Here is a 22043-nt window from a genome sequence, read left to right as displayed (position 1 = left end):
CATAGGTCGTCATAGAACCCAATTTTTTTTTTTCATCAATCGAAAATTTTCCAAGTCCAGCGTTAGCTAACCTAGCATACAACATACCTTACTAATTAATATGGATATTGTCACACATTCCTCTTATTTTATACTGTTGTAAATAGAAAAAATTATGTACGGTAAATGTTTTGTACATTATAGGGGGGGGGGGAAAATGCAAAATATCCTCCAATTTTAATTCAATCCACCTCTGAATCGATTTTTTACATATTCTCACGCCGGCACATATGTTCTATTTTGCTTCTTTTACTTGCCTTGCTTAATTAACTCTCGCTAATTAGCATTTCTTTGGAAGAAGTCAACTAGAACAACATATGGCGGTATGAGAAATATGCAAATTAAAGAATATTTTAGTAATATAAGGGCCCTAGCAATTAGCTTTGTCGACTAAGAGTACTCTTTTAAACGTCTTGAGCTAAATCGTATTACTACGCGAGGACGTTTAAAATGGTTGGGTGTTGAAAAAGTTTGACCTACATTATTTTTTACTCAGTCGTCATATAACATAAACACACGCAAACATTCACATGTGCTTTTTTATTTTGTGTTCGGTAAGTACAAGTATATTCTTACATAAATTATTGTTTAATTTAATAAATTGTAAACTCGGAGCCTGCTATACTAACACTCCTTCTGCTTCTGAGCGATAATACTATTGAAAGCAAATGTTGCGTGCATACGGAAATAACACAGAAAAAAAAAAGCGGATGGAAGCAATTTAAAATCAGTGGAGCAAGGTTAGTATTACGAGAACGTGAAAACATGTGCTTTCATTGTTGTCCGAATTCGCGGCAAACGTGGAGTTGAAGGGGAGAGCGGAGAGGCGCGACAGATGCACGTTTGAACTCGCTGTGACCCTGCGCTTGGCAGCCATATTCTAACATTTACTAATTAAACAATATAAAACTCAGTGATACTTTAACAGTTTATCGATAATACTGAATATAGAAAAATTGTAAATGATAAAGTAGCACGTTACATTTTTAATATAACTAGTAAATAGGTGGAAATCATTGTGATGTTTGTTTGGCGTCTACCTTCTGCTTCCGCACTGTGCGCCTGCGCCCCAGAGCGCTGTGGGTAAAGTTCGGGCTAACACCTGGCGGGAAAAGTGACAACCATACTACAAGAGAACATGCAGATTCAGACGACTTGGACGTGATTTTGATGGTATGTGAGAACAACAGAAGAGAACGGTACGGAGCGCTTGCCAATCCGGACACGGCCTAAGTTGTACAATTAGGTACAAGTATTGTACAATTAGGTACAAATTGTTGTACAATTATTTCCCCCAGTGTATTTTGTTTAATATTTTATTTCAAATTCACTGTCAGAAACTAGTGTTGCCAGTTCCTGGATGTAGGTTTACCTACTCTGTTAGTTGTCACTATCAAGCTCCCAGTATTCGTACAGCATAAAAAAACCATACCCCCCCCCCCTCAAAATATATACATTGTATACGCCAAGATGCCCAATAGCCTAGCAACACATCATGAAAAAACATGCCAAGAGGACCAGTGGGTTTATAAGTCAGTGCTGCCACTATTTGTAGGTTAGCTTAGCCTGTGAAAAATCATATAGTGGAATTTTTGTAGAGTGAGTAGGCAAATGTAAACAGAGGGCAATGGACCCCCCTCATAAAAAGCTACAGTAACACAGTGTCGCCAACTCTGTGCCCCCAACAGTGTTGCCAGACATAGGTACATGGGCCCCTCAGGTCCTTTTATGAAAGTTTACAGTGAAAAACCCAGTAGGTTGACAACACTGTCAAAAAATCTACGGCAGTGTTGCCAGATATAAACAGAGGGCAATAAACCCCCCTTATAAAAAGCTACAGTAGCCCACAGTGTTGCCAACTCTGTCTACGGCAGTGTTGCCAGACATAAAAAGCTACAGTGGGCCCACAGTGTTGCCAACTCTGTCATACGGAAGTGTTGCCAGATGTAAACAGGGCTTAGACCCCCTTATAAAAGGCTACAGTGGGCCCATAGTGTTGTCAACTCTGCCCCTCAAAATATACATCATTTGGGGCTCAGTGGGCCCACAGTGTTGCCAACTCTGCCCTCAAATACATCATAAAAAGCTACAGTGGGCCCACAGTGTTGTCAACTCTGTCCTCAAATACATCATAAAAAACTTCAAAATATCAGTTGGTGAAATTTTCGTGGGGTGAGTTGGCAACACTGAGCCCCACATGATGATTCGAGCCCCAAATGAGGGCTGTGAACCCGGGCACTGTACTACTCATGTTTATAACTTTTATGAATATATAATTATTTATTTTATGAAAAATATGTATATAGAAGGTAATTAGAGATACTAAACGCTATGCATATGATTTTATATTCATTACTGCAAAGTATGTAATGTATGAATCGATAATATTAATGTTTATAATATTGAAAATAAGAGTTTATGGTTTATGAACCGCTTTGAATGGTGGTAATGGGTGTAGGTACAGGTCCAATTACGAAAGAAGACGGTCCCGGTACTCGAACCCGCGATATGCAACGGTAATCTTTATTGTGTACTATGCAATAATTTCATTATGTTATGAAAGACGGTGGTCTCAGACGCTAGATAGAATACTGTCTCCGAATCTCGACTCTGCGGTGAGGGTAGACAGAGAGATTGAATTAATATTCCGCACAGGTATCAAGAATGAAGCCTCTGTTAATGTAGGTCAAGGCGAAAGGGTTGCGGGCGAGACGGTTTGTTGTTGTGACGGGTGAAATACACGACAAGTCATTTTGGGGAAAATAAATTGGTTAGAGATACGAACCGCTTCGATTTCAGGTGGAAAAAGAAAATGTATCACGGGGTGATTGTGTCCCTTGAAAAAAGACAAGAGATCGTAAAATGCTAATTTTAAAAGTCTCCCGCTAAGCGGAAAAGTCCGTCTGTGTGTGGAGCGATACGGGCAGTCAAATAGTAATCGCCAAACCAGGTAGAGAATTTGGACGAAAAAAAGGATTTTAAGTTAAAAGGACATGAGCTGAATGTGATATAATTCAAGGCGGGTGGATGTAAGAAATTTATCTAATGGAAAGAGAGGCTGCGGTTTTAAATTTGGACGTGTAGAGTTAACGAGGCAGCGTGAATTTAAAGGGATTGTTATTTCCCAGTGTGGAAAATAAGGGTGGCTGGAAAAGGCCTTGAACCTTTGGGGTATTTAAAGTTGGGAATCCGAATTTGTCCGCACATTTTTGTTATTTTTCTACTGTGCTTGCTGGTGTGTTTGTCTGCTGAGTTTTCTGTTCTTCACGATGATGATTCATATTGTAAGTATTGCATTTTTCTATCTAAGTACAAGTGTTATACGAGAATGAAATCTGACTAGTGTTTTATCCGAAATACAAACTAGCTAGTCAAGTTCTGTCTCGGTTGTGTTTTTTTTTTGTTTTAGCGGCAAAGTGTTTAGCGTGGCGAGACGGAATAAAAGTGAATTGTAGTAACAGTCGCGATTAATGTATTTGAGATTTGTGCAAGATCCCTAAGAAGGATCGAACCTAGGACCGCTTCCACCAACAATATTAGTTTTTTTTTACTCTACATGTAACTATAAACCTTTTATTTTTTAAAAGAAATAAAACGCACAAGTCTACTACATACAAGTTTATTGTTCTAAAACTAATCTACTACAAAATAAATACAGAGTCAAAGTAATTTTACAAAAAGGTTACACATAGCGTTAACACAACGCTTTACAGTTTTTTATAAGTCACCTTGTACACATGTTGTAATACATAGCGTTCACACAACGCCTTTCACTTTTCTCAAGCAAGATTGTACATAGATAGTAAACAGTTTTAACACTACGCTGTTATATTTAGACACTAGGAAACCATATTCAAATGACAGTGTTAGTTTAATAGAAAGTTTTTTCTCTGGACTGTCAAGCTTGACACGCCAGAAGTTTTTTTTATTTTTCTCACACCAAGTTTATGTTTTGAACATGTAAGGTTGGGATAATTTTCTACTATTGCTTGTGCAATAGTGAAAATAAGACACTGGTCTTCGATGCAGTATTCGCTGCAGGCACACTGTAAATTAATTAAAGGCCCTTGAGAATTTTGTCCATACAATTCTGTCATTTCTTTTTAAGTCTGTTCCAAACAATGACAGAAAATAGGTTAGGGGTAACTCACGGCACATATAATGTAAAAACATAATACAACCTTGGTGACAATGAAGTTCGACCAGAAAGGAATACGTGATTAAATGCACAGAGGCATAGGCGGTGGAATGGGTGACCCTCAGAAGTGACGCATGTGTGTAAGAGGAATCGTGTGAGCAGGCAAGAATCGTGATCCCAGCATGTTGCACTCAAGGTCACGTAAAGAACGAAAACTGGGAACTATACGCGTGACATTGAACTTCGACCAGGCACCAGACCCATACGGTAAATTTCAGATAGTGGCGCATTCGACGGAAGCATGACGTCACGGACACGATAAGGGAGTCCGCCGTATATAAGCGCGTGCTGTGCACCGAGGAACCGCAGTGCATCATCACCATGGCCAGGGGCAAACCTATTGACAACACCGTGAGGAGAAGTGTGGTGGAGTTGCAACGGGATGGACTCAGTGAACGGGAAATAGGGCGCCAACTGAACTTACCCAAGTCAACCGTCCACTGCATCATCAAACACCACCAAAATACGGGTACTACAGAGCCAGGTAAGGCCCCCGGTCGAAAACGCCTGCTGAGCGTGCGTGACCTACGGATATTTAGGCGCTATATCCAGACCAACAATCATGTTTCTGTGGCCGAATTACGACTGTGGACTCGAGAACGCTTTCACATTGAAGTGTCAACCAGAACTATTCGCCGTTACCTACAGCGATGCGGTTACCGAGTGTACAAGGCGAAACGTAAACCCTTCCTTTCCATGTTGAACAAAGGCAATCGACTACGGTTGGTACGAATGTACCGGGGATGGACATTTCGGCAGTGGAACAGGGTTTTGTGGACGGACGAATCCATTTTCAATGTTGTGTACGGGAAATACGGAAAACAGTCATTTGTCGGAAGGAGGAACAGAATGAAGCAAAATGTTATGCACGTCGGGTACAGAAACGTGCGTCAGTGATGGTATGGGGATGCATGACGGCATCTGGGGTTGGCCCACTACACGTCCGTGAGGGCATTGTGAATGCACACGCCTATACACGCATACTGGAGCGGAATCTTCCCACGGTGCGAAGGCACCTGTTCCACAGGCGGCGTCTCATCTTTCAACACGACAATGCCAGGCCTCATACAGCGCGGCTGACAAGATAATGGTTGACTCACCATCACGTGCGAACTCTGCCATGGCCACCATCGAGTCCCGACCTCTCGCCGATTGAGAATGTGTGGCGTGTTCTTAAGCGACGTGTGCAACAGAGGGGACCCACGACAGTGGCTGCTCTTATCGCCTGCCTGCAGGAGGAATGGCACCGCATCGATGTGGAATACCTTGAACGACTCGTCCGCAGCATGCCCCGACGCATTGCCACAGTTATTCGCCGACGGGGCGGCGTCACACCATGGTAAACAGGATCCCCTCTAACAGTGGTCGAACTTCAATGTCACCTGTAGATGGACGAAAATGTTTTATTTTGTGTGGACACCATACATTGCTGCGTTGCAGCGGAAATTTATGTTTCCCTTTGTTCCATGTAGCCTGCTGAATAAAATATGTTCAGCATATGCATGTGTTCTCCTTCTTTCACAACGCACTCCTATATTTGTGACTGGTCGAACTTCATTGTCACTAAGGTTGTACAATAAATTCCACACATGGATGAGTTTGGGTTTTGAACCACCGTTTCACTGATGCACCATGAAATACAGTTCTTTTTTATAAATTTTAGTACATTTGCACTAGGAGGCTGACCAAAACTATCAAAGTACAGGGCCTCCTTATCACTGTTTATAAACAAACTTGTCCAGTGTATCCCTGGTCCAGATTCATTGTCGGTGTTAATAATCAATGCAGCAGGCAATTGCACACTTTTTGGCAATGTATTATTAGCAAAAACACCTCGAAAAATAAAAGACAGACATTTGTCTGATTGAACAGTTTTTTCAATTTCAATGTTATTCATTGTTCACTATCCTTCACAATTTCGAATAACAAAGTTCATCGATAGGCCATTCGAGAGAATGCTTGTTTTGTGTTTGCCACATATTTTCGTTTTTTGCTCCAATATCTAAAGTATCCGATTCGTAAGGTGGTAGAAATATCCATGATTGCATACTATCTGAGTCTGCATCGACAATAGCTAGTTCTTTAGGAATAAAGTTGCCAGAATTGTCTCGGAATCCTTGAAAATCAACGACAGCCCTCATATTGTGATTCGTACTCCTTCCAGGCTGGTACTCAACTGATTATTATTTTGTATTATCTGGGAAAATACCTCTGTGTTTGTCTATTTGGAGTAAAGAGTCGAATTCTCCATAAATAATGCACGTGACCGCCGTAGGCAACGGAGCAGAGAATAACAGTTTAGCACTTACACTCCCATCGCGTAATATGTCCCAAGTAGAGTTAATTTCCATTGTGGGTGAAAGAATAAAGGAATACAAAGCAAATCCATTATCAAAATCTTCTCGGGAGAGACTATTTCCTGTATCCTGGTAATGTATTCCCGTTCCAGAGAATAAATTGTAATATGCTTGGATAATATTTTTGTCTGTGAAGTTTGGGCAGAGAGGTTGGTTTGGAATGGTTCTAGTTCCAACTTGGAGATTCAATCCGAAATGATGGAAATTAAAGGGGTTTTTATGTATTTGACCATTGAAAGCTGAATTTTCAACAAAACCTAATATTACACGTTTAGGAACAGTGCCTAAAAATATATTATCTAGATTATAAGAAGTAATATTTTGAGGGATAGTTATTGATTTTACTTCCACGCGTGTAATTGGGTATTTAGCTGTAGTAGTTTCAAGAGCGTTTGCATGAGCAAGACCTATATCTGGAGATACAGTAACTCTTTTTACATAAAGAGAAATGTCCTGTATTTCTACACGATAAGAAGAATTCTCGGCGGCCATCAATGAAAATGCATCGTTTGATCTATGTAATTTAATTCTCATGGACACATTGTTCAAGAGAAGACGAGGTTGGCACATAAAATCAGAATACAGTCGACCGTACATGTCGAATGACATACTTTGCGCAGCAAGACTCATTCGTTTTTCAATTCCTTTATTTTCAGTTAGATTTTCTAATTTTCCAGGCGTTTCGCGATACCAGAGAGAAGCAGTGAGATGAGATTTCTTAGCCTCATTAGAATAGTTGAGTAATGTTTCAATGTATGATCTGTAAGCGTAACACCCTGCAGAGGACGAAATCAATTTGTCATTTAACGAAACGTCGACCTGACTGAATGCTGTATGTAGAAAATTGTTTCCGGGGGCAAACCAGGTTATCGGCAGCTAAGGCCGTGCCATCTGGTTTAGTTATTTTACATTTTAGGTACAGATAAATGTGTGCGGGATCAATGTATTCCCCACTGTCTCCAGTAATGGCAAACTCGACTGGACTGTTACTAGTTAAAGATGAAATGGGACGATACTCCACTAAACAAGAATTTTCAATGCTAGTTTGAGTTAATGGCAGAGAAAACAAATCCAATTCTGTATTTGTGCATTCCGATGAGTTACAGTTTACTAACGACATGGTAGTTAATTAGCTAATATATCTCTGTGTACCCTTCGCCTCTTTTTGCGTGACTGGCAGGTAATAAATGGAGGTTCGAATTTTATACTTTTAGCCTTTCGTTTCTGTCTCCCTTTACCTGAAAGAATCTGACAAATTTTTCTCTCCCCCTTTTCACGAAGAGCTTGTCCCGCCTGATTTACACGATCTCTGAAAGATTGTTTGAGAGGCCTGTTTTGTAAAACATCCCCAACAAATTCCATTCCCGAATGTAAAGCTTGCTGGCCAATTGCTCTAGCTCCCTGTTTTAATAAAGGGGCCGCAAAACGAAACAAGCTTTTAAATATTGAACCGGGGGCTCCGTGGCCTTTCTGATACGGAGGACCGGAAAAATAAGGTAAACCTGTTCCCGCCTAGTTGAGATAATAATCTCGATACAACTGACGTCTATCGTATCTCATTGTCGCTTGAAATGTAGTTTAACACTCAGATCTCCGAAGGCAAATGAGAGTTTACGACCTGTGTTGTCTCTTAAAACTATTTCTATTGTATCAAATAAATATTTCGATACAGGCATATAATGAACGGGGTTAAATATTATAGATTGTGACCGGCCATAAGGGACCGAAGAAAATGTAAACATTCTTAAAAGAGGTGCCTTTGTGTCTCCTACAAACTGGTAACTGAGTACATTAGTGTATACTAAAACCTGCTGGGGATAACCGATATTTAGGTTGGTTTGTTTCGAACTATGCTGTTGTTTAACAAGATTTCTATTTGGTTCGAATCCTAACTGCAGAGCCAAAATATCAGAGAAGTTCAGTGTAGATAATTGTGCATTGTATTTTCCCTCAACAATATTGCTGGACGGGTTATAACCGAATCGAAAAAGCCCTTCTCCAATATGATCTTGATTTAAAACTTGTAAAACAGAGTCCACACTTGAATAATATCCAGGGGGAACAATTGTTTTACCGCTCTGTTTACTTGACTGATCCGACTCTTGGTTATAAAAAGTCCACATAATTTCATTTTGTCCTTTTTGAATATTAAACAGACTGTTTGTGAAATGAATTTCAGACAGACCCACTAACCAGCCTCCAGACTCGAGCTTAACAGCATTAGAAAGTTTAGTTAAAAAATGAGAAGGTGTATTAGTCGGAAAAATATTTTTGGATGTATTTGAAACCAAAGTTACATAGTAATCATTATCACTGCCTTCAGAAATCATTATTCCACTTTTTTAAAATGTAATGTAACGCTTGACGCTCCAAACTCAAATAGAAGCAAAGTTCCATGCTCTGTTTTTAATATAATTTCAATTGTTTCTAAGTAACGCTTCTCGACTTTTAGATACTGCCTGGGCTCAAATATATAACTTTTTATTGCTCCATATTCATAATCAACCACACTAACCGTTCGTATTACGGGACCTATATTTGCTTGATATTTGACAATATCTGTGCATATGTTGATTTCACGGGGGATATGATAATCTAAATTACAAGGATAAATAGAACTTGATCTTGCCGTACCTGGACCAATAACCGAATGTATAGATATTTCTGACTTAGGAGTATCCAACGAAAAACCAAACACTGGAGCTAATTGTGGAGATATATACAATTTCATAATTTCATCTTCCTCTAGTGTTGTTTGTGTATACATACTATGCGTGGACAAAGTATAGCCAAATCGGACATGTTGAGCAAGCAGTTTTCTTTTTGAAGGGGGAATATTGTTTAATAATAATGGAATATTGGAGTAGTAACCTTTAGGAACTATACTTTCACTATAAAAAATCTGGTCCTTCTTTTTCGGTTTAAATTGATATGAAATGCTATTTGTATCGGAAACAATATTATAAAAACTCCAAGTTAAATGAAGCTCTGTGGCCGCCACCACCCATTGTTCATTTAATTCTATTGGTTCGCTCAGCTTAGTACGGTAATGTGCTATTTTATTATCAGGAAACAAATTCAAGTTTACATTGGAAGGTAATGTAACATAGAATTCGTCCAGCGGCATAATGGCAACTAACCTAAACACGCGTAATATCTGATTTATGTACATAACTTGCACATGCGAGGGGGTAGTTTTTCCATTTTACTAGAACAAAATCTCCCTTTCGTTTTAGAATTTTCTCGATAGTAAATGGCTTGTCTGGATCAATTTTATTTTTTTGTAATTCTGGTTCATAGAAAATGCCCTTGACAGGATCGTTACTCCAGTCTTTTATACGATATGTAGGGGGATCAGTACTCATACGATCACTAATTATAAAAATTTCCTCTGTCCAACTAGGTAGATATCCTTTCTCGAATTTCATTTTGGCTTTACTTATCCTTACGTAGTTACCAATATTAAATTTAAATTTGATATTATTGGTTTTTTGACTTGTATTGTTTCTAGACTGAGACCAGACCTGCAGCGCATTATTTTCGCTCACTTCAACAGGAGCCATTTTTATAGAACGGTGATACGAGTGATTATATGATTTTACTACAACGGGGAGAATATCTACATAACGATACGTATTATTGGCTGAGAAGTGTTTATACAATTTTGATTTTAAAGTACGAATAAATCGTTCCACTACTGCTGCCTTTAGTTCTGAATAAACGCTATAATGAATAATATTGTACTTGTCAAACACTTTTTTCACTTGAGCGTTATAAAACTCTTTTCCTTGATCTGTCTGGGAGTAAACAGGAGGATATTCTAACATGTTTATAATTTTAGTGATTGCTTTTGCCATAATTTCACCCGTTTTGCTTTTCACTGGTATACAGAACGCTTGCCTTGAAAACACGTCAATTGCACAAAGTATATAGCGCATACCGTCATTGTATTTGGCGATATTCTGCATATCTGCCAAATCCATTTGCATAAGTTCCAGGGGAAAAGTAGTTTCGTAACGTTTACGTGGGAATTTTTTCTAACTGGAACATATAAAGTATATGCATCTTGTTTTGATAGCCACTGAGAAATATTCTTTCGTGATTGCGTAGAATGTTTGGATAATTTTTCAGTATTGGAAAATGAAGTCGGTAGTTCATGTGCATAATACAATGTTTTAAGATCCATACTTTATATATCTTCCCATATAAACTCAGCTTTCCTATTTCTTGAAGGGGGTGGGGGCGTGCGTGTAACTATATATTCTATGGGTATGTTTAGAGAATGGAGGATAGATTGGAACTGATCTCTCCCGACAGGATTTTTACTTTTCTTACGGGGGCGAACAGAATCATTAATCAGATCGATGATATTTGAACCCTGAATTCTTTTTCCATTTATGTACACTGTTCCATATGCGTCCCAATTTATATATTGAGAAGAGAATAGTCTTTTAAGTAAAAGTTCTGTTTTTTTCTGAACAGTTTTCGGTACTGAAGCAAGAATTTCTTCCCTGAGAGTAACACTAGGAGGGGGGTCGTCTTGTTGCACTGGTGTACTTATTTGTGGAGGCTTATTTTCTTCTTCGATCAATGGTAGGTGTGTGGGAATAGGCTTAGTAAAATTAACAAATAGTCGAAGTGCGTGTTGGTAAAGTTTCCATTTTTCACTTTCCCCTATATCTTCACGTGCTAATATTGTACGAATATTAGAATCTAATCTTGATTCGTGTCTCTCAGCTTTCTCAACGGAGGCATGCATATTAGTGGCAAAGTCCTCGGGAACAAGAATCATTTTTCTCACGCTCATTGTGAAAACAATGCACTACCTAACGCTGATATAATCGGACCGATTAAAAATGGTAAAAAGCCGGCGCCTTTTTGAATTAATATTTTTTTTATTTTTGAGCAAAGTGCCCTTCGCCGCTAGTTTATGCAAACTGGCCTTATACTTTTGAAGCTTGGTTTTTTGTACCCCTGAAAGCGGAATATTACCGCGTACTGTATTGGCTGCACATTGTCCTAGTACACGAACTAGTCCTGGTGTTGCTCGTTGCAAAAGGCGTTTCCGTTGAATAGGTTTTAATTTACACAATAATTTAAGTGCCGGAGCATGTTCTTTTAGTTGTGATGTCATTCTGACGTTCGCACAAGAAATGGTTTGTTTACATGCTTTCCAGTGGCATAAATAGCCATTTGTTCATCGGGGAAAATATGCGCCCTCATACGTAATATTTCAGGTGTATTTTGTGTTAAATCGAACATTAAATAACTGTGTGGTGTTTCAGTTGCATCTTGAAAAGCTTCCAAAACACTTTTACTATTGTCAGGTTTGAATTGTCGTGCTAAATGGTATATTTGGTGTTTGTCACGTGGATTTTTTAATATCACAAGATAGTGTGAGTTGAGGCTTATGTCTCTCATTTTAGCACCTTTGTGAAATAAGTTTTGTACTATAAAAATAACACTTATATTTTTGTGATGAGAATATTTCGTAAATATATCTGCGACAGCTGAATCTTTGCTGCTTTCATTCATTAGATCATCAATGACAATTAATCCAGGAGTTTCAATATCCATATTTGCTACATCAGGGATTCCTTCAATGAACTGAATATTTGTATTTTGGGTTAATTTTAATCTGGGAGGAACCGCACCATACGCCCAAGCAGTCCACACAAACTTGTGTAAACATTTTATGTTTATAAAATAGAAGCTTATCCACAAAAGTGTTTTTTCCACTTTGTGACGGCCCACAAACCATCATGGCAAAAGGGTGTGTAAAACGCAGTTCCATGTTGAACAACACACGTTCTCTGCTTGAAGCGCAGACACACAATGGGACATTTATATATTATCATAAGTTTTAAACCTAACTATAATCCACAAATTAATTTTATCTTTTCTTTTCAGGATGAAATAAAACGAGAATGTGAAATTTGTTGGATTACAGCATTCAGGGGGAAGAAGGCCCTCAGAAACCATATAAGGGCGGAACACCACCTTCGCCCGGTGGCCCCTCCCCTGTCGCGCCGGAGGCGGCGCAGAGAAGAAAAATGTAGTGTCTGCGCCAGGCGGCGCGTCAACGGGGAGTGCCCGTGGATATCGATGCAAATACAACTTTTACAGAGGGTCTTAGGCCTTTAAAAAGACAATAAAAAATAAAACAAAACACTCGTTTTTTATTTAGATTCCATATGGCACGGTCTCAAAATTTTCAATTTTTCTACGTTTTGTGTGGACTGCTTGGTGTGTTTTCTGCTCAGATTCAGAAACAATTTCAAAATTGGCTTTTCGTTTAATTTTACGTGGGTTCTCAACAACTCGCTTTTCAATTTCCCCTTTGACCAGTTGCTTAAAATAATCAAAATTAATCTGGAGTCGCGTTCTGTAATTCATGGTAATGCCCCTTACTTTAATAACATGTTTCTCATCCTGAGGATCATGTTTGTTCACCATTTTATATGCATAGTTTTTGGGACCACCACCCAAAAAACATGTAATTTGGTAGGGCTCTTTAATCTCATCCGTCATTTCACCAAGAAATGAGCCTGTAGGAATAAGTTTTTCATGTTCTCTTTCTACATAGAACACAGAGTCCGTATCCACGTAGTGAATACTTTTCTTGACTTTGTCCATAAAAGAATATAAGTGCATTCTTCCATAAGCAGTAATAAACGCAGAGACAAGTACATTTGAGAGTACTAACGGTTCATTTTTGCTTTCCAGATCAATATAATTCACTAATAAACAAGATTTGGAAATAGGGAAAACATTACTGATTTCATACTGCAGATTAAACACTATATCATGGAATTTCTGTTCTGTATTTACAAAAATAGACTTAGTTTTTAAAGTATTTTCTGAGAATTTCCCATACAAAGAATTCAGCAGAATTTTGGAAATAAAACGAAGCCCAGGGTTAGGTGCAATTTCATCTTTTACAAGTTGAATTCCCTCACGATCGAAATAATCTTGAATATACTTGTCTTTGTCATTTTCTGAACTGCAGCCGAAAGGATATCCTGAAGACTGTTGTTTCAGTCTAAGAAATGTGTCTACATAGTCTTTGAACACATTATCATTCTGGTGATCCGAAGAAAAATCCCAAATTTCATATATTTTGAGTATTTTGTACCCTTTTTTTACAGCTAGTTTCAGTTCTTCCGATACTCAGGTGCCATGTAAGTATCTTTCTTTATCTGCGTGTGAACATTGTTCTTGATTCTCGCTTTGTGCACAAGTTCTGCATAAAGCAAACATTAATTTGTTATTGCAGGACATGCCCAGTACTGGTAAATATAAATCTTTAGGGGGGAGAATATCACATTTTACAACCCCAAACACATTATCCAAGGTGGGAAACTCTGACGTGTAAATCACTGGTTTCCCTGTAGGCATTTTTCTTTGCTTCATCATTGCAGGGTAGAGGGAAACTACATCTAGCAGTTTCATGCTCGTATTTTCATTCTCTTGTTTTTCATAAACTGCTCTGAAAAGTTCAGTGCGTCCCCCATTAAAAGCTTGTTTTGGGATAAGTGGGTTATTCAGGGAATAACAATTCTCAGCAATAAATTTGCGTAATTCTGGATCTTTTTTAATTTCCTCATTGAATTCACATTCCCATTTTTCTACAACCTTGTACCCCATTTGCTCTAATATTTCTTTACGGGTAACAGTACGTTCGTACCTATGATCTATGGTCTCGCCAGTCTCGTTAAGAGACTTATCTCTGTTTTCAGGAAAACAAATCCGGCAAGCATGGTAGTAGCAACCTTGGAAACTATAAACAGTTTTGCTTTCTTCATGGAGCCCATCCAACTTATAACGTCCTATTTTAGCCTCCCCCAGATTCCCTGCGTGTCTTAGAGTGATCTTTTCAGTATTTTCCACCCACTTTAACCACTTAAATGCAATTAGAGACTGTTGGTCTTGTTCACGAAATCCAAATGGCGGAACTTTAATAAGAGTGTTTTCTTTCAGATATTTACTTCTAAATATCAAAGACGCTAACGACGCAAGAGTCGCACAGCGAACAAAGCACTGTATTCCAGTCAGATCTTCGATCAGATTAGAGAATTTAATACATGCAGCAGCAAGAATTTCCACATCTTTAATACAGTATTCGCGCAACTCTTTTTGAAAATCAAAAATTTTCCCTGCTTGGACAGTTTCCTTATGCCATTTTAGCATCTCTTCTCTTTCTTTGGGGGACTTGGAATCTATATCATAATATTGAATATCAGGGAATAGACCTACATAATTCTGATTTGCAGGGGTTGAAAACAAATACGGAAAATCGCCTTTCTGCAAATCTTCCGCTAGTCCCAGACTTGCAGGCAGATCTTTCAATTTCATGAGCATGAAATTCAACGAGTCCCTGAACACTATTTTCTTGGAAATAGACATCTCTATTATTTTCCTACCCTGTATAATTACGGAGGGGGTAATATTCTCTTTAGTAATCAGGTAATTTAAAACAAAATGTGAATCATATCGCCCTGCATTATGTACAATACACACAATTTTATCAAACCCTTCCCTCGGAGTTTGTATATATTGCATAAATTCTTGAATATTGGGGAAAATATGGACACGGGGACCACACCTCTCGCAGAAATCTGTATCAGTGTCTTTACACACATGACAGGCTTGCTTAGCAACAGCCAGATTAACTTCGTGTTTCTGGCTTTCCTCGCCCTCTACCAGCATACACTCAAAATCATAAAAAATGTAAAGAAACTTTGCACTTGGTTCGGGCTTAACAGGCTGAATATAGCATTTGTGTGCTGGCTCAACAAAAGCATTACAGCTTTTACAAAAGAATTCATCGCATTTGTGTGGTGTTTTGCGCTTTCTCTTGTTCACTACTTTGTAACAAACGTTACATTGGTGAATAGATTGGCAAACACTTGATTTCCGCCCTTCTGTGCGCAAATGATTTTCATAGCATTTCGGGGACAAAAATTTCCTATTACATGCAGTGCATTTTCTGGGAATAGTGTTAGTGGATTCATCACCATGACTGTTTTCACACAATGCACAATATCTAGTGCATTCAGTATGTTGATATTTATATCCAAATCCGACTTGACATTTTGGGCAGTAATAATTTTTCACAATAAGTGTGGGGACAGAATTAACTATATCAAAATGTTGATCGTGATAGAGTAAATTAATCTGTTTAGGGGCGAATGGTGTTGACCGGATAACTTCATACTCCCTTTCCCCCTCTTTCATTGAAAACACTACAATTTGGTACTCTGGACCCAAATGATTCTGAAATTTAACAATGTCCTCTACAGTGCATCCATTGGTTGGATCAACGCGTGCTTCATGGCATAACCGCATAGCCGCTTCTTTCAGCTTATTATCGTATCTACGAAACGAGTCGACTTTCTTAGTATTCTTGTCGACTTTGACTTGGGCAAATACAATAGCGCGTGGCAAGCATAAATTGTCATCGTTAGTCAAAACAGTGATAGCCCGCTGTCTCTGGTTAGGATTGTTTATTGATAGTAAAGGAGCGTATTTTCTGTAAAGGGGGTACTTTTTCTTCCCTCTACCGCGCTTGGGTTCGACAATATGCGCCATGCATTTCAAAGAGTTATCCACAAAAAAGGATTCATTGCTGTTCAGCACTTTGGTTACATAGTGTTGAATAATCTTGGGATTTAATGCCGAAAGGCGGCGCCAAGGGATATAAATATCCTTATTGGTTTCATTGCCGAAAATAATCAAACCAACCTTAATGTCCGGTGACACATCAAAGAAAATCTTTTTCATTAGAAATTGAAACATGGACCCAACCAAATATTCAGGGTCGCCCACAACCTGATTAGGTATTTCAATGGATACCTCCCGCCCTACCATTCCAAATCGTCTAAAATATCTTTCTCTTTCAGTCACAATTGAAAACTGATTTGCCCCCACCCCTAATTGACACATTGCTGTTTGCACTGTCTCACAGAAAAAGGTCGGATCACAAGAAGGGATATCGTCGTGGAACACAACTCTGTCACACATATCATAGTATGCATTAACAAGTTCTAGTGGGGAAGTATACTTTCCAGAATTAAAATTGTGTATAATTTCGTCCGAAGTACTCACCGCAGTGTGGTTAGCCTCGTTTGTGGAGCTTTTGGATGCCATCTTTCACTAACAGTTCCTTCCAGTCACACGTACAGAGACAATAGAATCACCTGTAAAAAATAGAAAAACTAGTTGTAGTACTTGTTCACATTACACATATTCTTTTTGGTTTGCATTGACTTTTTCTTCGGTTCATTATTTGGTTTACATATTATTTAGTTTTGGTTTAACTTTAAGTTGCTGTTTTAAGTCCACTTTATGCACAGTAAGGCTAATCGTGACTGGACCTACAGTTTTTAAAGTGGGATCCGAACCACTTGTTCCTCCACCGGGTATCGAACCCGGGACACCTTGATTACAAAGCAATAACGCTACCACTGCGCCATGGGGGAGGCCCACATATTATTTAAAAACACACTACATATATGTAACAATTCACTTACCTTAATTATAGCTTCTTTTGCGTTCTTTGTCTTCAAATCTCAGACAATAATCACAAGTTGATATCTTTTCTGACACAATGGTTCAGAAATTCTTCTCAAACTAACATCTTCTCGCTTTTACGCGTTTTTTATACTTCATAAACAAAACTGACGCTTTCTCTGATTGGTTGAAATAAAACCGACGCGTTTTCTGATTGGTTGAAATAAACCGACGCTTTCTTTGTTCTTGCGTTCTAGTTCACCTTGAACTTCTTCCCATCATCCTTTGTTCTAGTGTTCTCGGTAACCTTGGCCTACTTAGACAGAAACATGTTCCAGCATGCAAGCGACGCACAGTTTCAAAAAATTTGACCCTTGCTGCGCATTCCAGACATCCTTTGTTGTCTGGTTCAATCCCTCCCCTGCCCTACAGTATTGCATACCTTTCCCCTGTTCTTGCGTACTGGTTAACCTTGGAAAAACCGGTTCTGAAAACCTATCGACGCGATCTCTGATTGGTGAATCAGGTTCTCGCGTTCTTTCTTTGTTCTGACGTTCTGACGTCATTTGACCTTGACCGCACATCCCTCAAATTCCTTTCTCGTCTACCCTCACCGTCAAGTTGAGATTCGGAGACAGTATTCTGTCTAGCGTGTGAAACCACCGTCTTTCATAACGTAATGAAATTATTGCATAGTACACAATAAAGATTACCGTTGCATATCGCGGGTTCGAGTACCGGGACCGTCTTCTTTCGTAATTGGACCTGTACCTACACCCATTACCACCATTCAAACCGGTTCATAAACCATAAACTCTTATTTTCAATATTATAAACATTAATATTATCGATTCATACATTACATACTTTGCAGTAATGAATATAAAATCATATGCATAGCGTTTAGTACCTCTAATTACCTTCTATATACATATTTTTCATAAAATAAATAATTATATATTCATAAAAGTTATAAACATGCAAATACATAAATGTAAAGTATTCTAAGTACATGCAAATTAGTTATAAGTACGTGGAAATTAGTTCTAAGTACGTGCAAATTAGTTATAAGTACGTGCAAATTAATTGCGAATATTAAATAGCAACAGCCGTTATCGTATTTACCTTCTACTTTGGACAATTAGAAGAATGCCATCACCCAACTGATGGCTCTCGCACCTGCCCAGACCCCTGATGGCTCGGCACTCGCTGTCTCATGTTCCCCCAAAAGACTGCGTTTGTACAAACCTCAACGCTTTCTAATATTGACACTTGGTAAAAGTCTTGTTTAACAAGACTATAAACCAGGAAGCATGATACCAGATATTCCTGTAGGTAGTTCGTTACTAGAGCATGCCTGCATGAAATGGAAGGTTTCCCCAAGGGAGAAATCCTGCTAGACTGGATCTATTCTGAGGGGAAGACTACGCCTAGGCAAAAGACCAAACATGAGGCTATAATGTATTTGGAGAGTACGTTAGTGTCTCAGACGAGGTCTGCGCATTTCGGCGTGGTTGCCGGTTGACTCAGGTCGGGCACCACTTACCTCCGCGAGCTCCTTTGGGGGCGGGGTTTTTCCTTTATTTATTTATTTTTTAACCTGACCAGATTAAATGACAAAACGAAACATGTTTTCTAGAATGACAAACACAGGGAAGATGGAACCTAACCTGTTCGGGAACGTAGAGTCTCGAAATCCTCTCTCTCAAGACCTCCAGCTCTCCTCTCAAAGCGATCTGACCCCTCTCAGATCCCGGCCCTTTTGGTCTCTGCGTATTTCGCAATTGCACTACGCTTACCCTGGCAGTGACCGGACATTTACCTGCGAAACTCCTGTCTCATCGTCTTTGAATTGCGAGACCCATACCTGCACCGACAGACATTCCAAGAATTAAAAACTTTTATACTAACAACACAAGTTCAAAGTACTCACCAAATGGCCCCAGCCTGTACTGGATCGTGACGAGGACTATGTCTTTGTCCAGAAGGTAGCCAGGGACGTATGGTTCAGAGGACCCGTAGACGAAGGCTCCCCCGTGAATGAACACCATCACAGGATGGTTGGAGTCCAATCGCAGCTGAAAAAGAACAATAATTTACCACCAAGAATAACTGAAGATCTCAAACTTCCTATCTAACAAATGTAATCTATGTATGAGACGTAACTATAGTCACAAACGTATTGTTGCAAACCATTCTAGTCTTTAACAGCAATGTGCCTTCCAAACATTACGGACATAACATTATACTATAATGATCTTCTCCCTAGAGTAAAGAAGAAAATTTTGAATGAATGGTTCGATTGGTGTAGAAATGAACTTGTAACAGTTGGAGAATTATACAGACCATTTACTTAATTCAAAACACACAAACCATGGTTTCATCATGTCAGTAGTACAAGAAATGTAATTGTATTAATTAATAGACTGAGAACGGGTCATTTGTGTACTATGCAACATTTATGCAAAATTGGAATAACGAACAATAAGAAATGTGAATGTGGTTGGGAAAGTGCAGATTCACAACATATAATACTGGAATGCCCAAAATATAATAGAGAGAGAAATATCTTGTATAAAAAGGTTCAGTTTCCAACAAATTTGTCAAGCTAGGTTGTTAATCGAGATGTGGGAACAGGTTATAGTTTGTTATCACTTTTAAGTAAATGTAACAAACAATTGTAAAGGGTAACGTTTTTTGTTGTGGTGTTTTTTAATCTAATATCTATGAAATAAGGGGGAAAGACGGATATTTTAAAATGTAAAACAAGTATGTATACCTATTTTATATGTATATTGCAATGGACAAAAAATGGCTTAGTCTAAAAGCAGTTAGGTCGAAAATAAAGGAATGAATGAATAACATGCTGAAAGACCCAGCCATGAAATATAGCTTTCTAATAAACACATATTTCCACTATTTTCATTTTTAGTCATATTATTGTGTATAAAAATGGATACAAAAAAATTTTACTGTGACGTAGGAACTAAATCTTACAAATTTAATTTAAACGTATTGCTGAATATCAGTATTAAGTACTTATTATGAATCCCTTTATCGATGGACCTACCATCTGGTAGAACGTTTCAAACGACAGATTAGGTTTTACGGTCAAGAATATCGATGATTTAATCCGTAGTAGTCCAATGGTATTAGCTACTTCTAAACAAAATTGGAGATACCAGGCACTGTCAGCGCCATCAGTGTTTCAAATCCAGCATTGCGGTATCACTGACGAAGACAGTTTCACAATGGTCTAACAGAGGAAGCGAAAAATATGGTGAAAGTATCTCTGGTCGTCCATGGCGGAATGTTCTGACCAACGCTACGACGACAGGGGTCCCAGGTTCGAATATTCTTCAAAACATAGATGTTTGTATTTGTCTGTTCCTTTGAAGAGTACAAGTGACAATATAAGAGAAGAAAATAGAAAGAACGACTACGAAAATTTGGTAAAGCAATGGCAAGACTGAGACTTGGGTTCGAATCCTGGTGAAACCAGAATTACTAAAATATTCTGACTTCCATTAAAAGCTTAGGCTGTAAAGGGGCACTCAGCACACATAAGGACAAAAACAGGACAGCACATAGAATTATACTGGCCATAGGGTCAAACGCCAGAGCCTCGTTAGTCTGCAAAATGCAGTCCAGGATGTAAAGTCCGCGCGTTCATTATATCCCCAGCGCTTAACAAAGGAAGCAGTGCTCTTTGTTAAAAGAAACACCCAACCGGGCGATTTTCTCTTGAAGTAGAAGCAAACTGGAGTAGGAAAGCGATGTTGCCAAATTGAAGAAGAGATAAAGAGAAAAAGCAGAAGGAAAGGGTAAAGAGAAAAGAAAGAGAAACAAACAAATTTGGAAAGAGAAAAGAAATACAGATAAAGATTAAAGAGGGCAATATTAATAAAGACAGGAAAGAGGCACATTATAAATCCTCAAATTTACACTGAAAACCTTATCTTCACTTTCACTTTCGTCAGTTAAATTCTCCTGCCCAACAACGTTTGCTAAAGGATCCTGGTTTGTAGCCCACGGTCTCCACATGCTAATAACAAAACCAAAGTCTAATAAAAAAAACTAAAAGCACAACACTATAACAAAGCAACCAGTGGCGAAGCGTAGAGTTGCTAGCAGGGTAGGCACAAAAGTGCGATAATATCCTTTACTTGCTTAAATCTGTAAAACGAAAGGGACGGGGGCTATGTCATGGAGAGTGGTTCAATGTCTCTCCAGGCCGCTTTTTTACTTGCCAGTGGGGTGACGTTTTCAAAAGTGTTGTTACCGGCCATCAGTACGATAATGATGTCTTACACGTTCTCCTCCCGCCCACCAGATGTCATCGATCTAGATTTTTGTTCATTTCGTTTTCTTTTTTTGTTTGTATTTTTTCAACCCCTGATTTATGCACGCACCTCCAGAAAGAACTACCAATCATGAGACATCGCGAAAATCCAACGAATAGTGCTCAAGCCCTGTTGTCAATTCTTCATCACTTTTTTCTAAATGTATTTATTTATTTTTCAATGAGGTGAAAAGGGCTAGAAGAACCCCATAATTTTCGGGTCAGTATGACGTTTGTGCCGTGAGCAGACGACAGAATTCCGCACTTTCAGCGACTGTCAGTTTGGTACGTTCTACTGTTGCCAACTTAGTTTTTTTTAGCAAGACTTCCTCGCACCGAGGAAAACAGCATTGTTATCTGTTGTCTAACTAGAGGAATGGTTGTAGTTAATTCCAGTCTTGGCTTTCTAGATAAATGAATTTCTGACACCTGTATGTGCAAAAAAAAAAAAAAAGGTAAAGTGCTCCCCTGTGTTTAGCACCACGCCATGAAGGCGTATAGGGGTGTGGGGGTAACGCCCCACACTTTCTTGATCCGGTCGTGAGTGGGGGTGATGTGATCAGCATCTCGCCCCTGACCGCCTTTACCCCCCAGG

At 38.8% G+C, this 22043-nt stretch overlaps 1 protein-coding gene across 1 annotated transcript in view; it reads right to left on the bottom strand.

Moving 5' to 3' along the window:
* LOC145979813 (para-nitrobenzyl esterase-like) overlaps window positions 1-22043 on the bottom strand; it is a 120387-nt gene that overhangs the window by 61208 nt on the left and 37136 nt on the right. The window contains exon 4 of the mRNA XM_083112831.1: window positions 19040-19184. Coding sequence (XP_082968957.1) covers window positions 19040-19184 — 145 coding nt within the window. The remainder of the gene's footprint in view (window positions 1-19039; window positions 19185-22043) is intronic.

The sequence above is a fragment of the Lepisma saccharinum genome, chromosome 26, assembly GCF_977018435.1.
Source record: "Lepisma saccharinum chromosome 26, izLepSacc3.1, whole genome shotgun sequence".
NCBI lineage: Eukaryota > Metazoa > Arthropoda > Insecta > Zygentoma > Lepismatidae > Lepisma > Lepisma saccharinum.
This window is presented reverse-complemented; position numbering and strand designations above follow the sequence as displayed.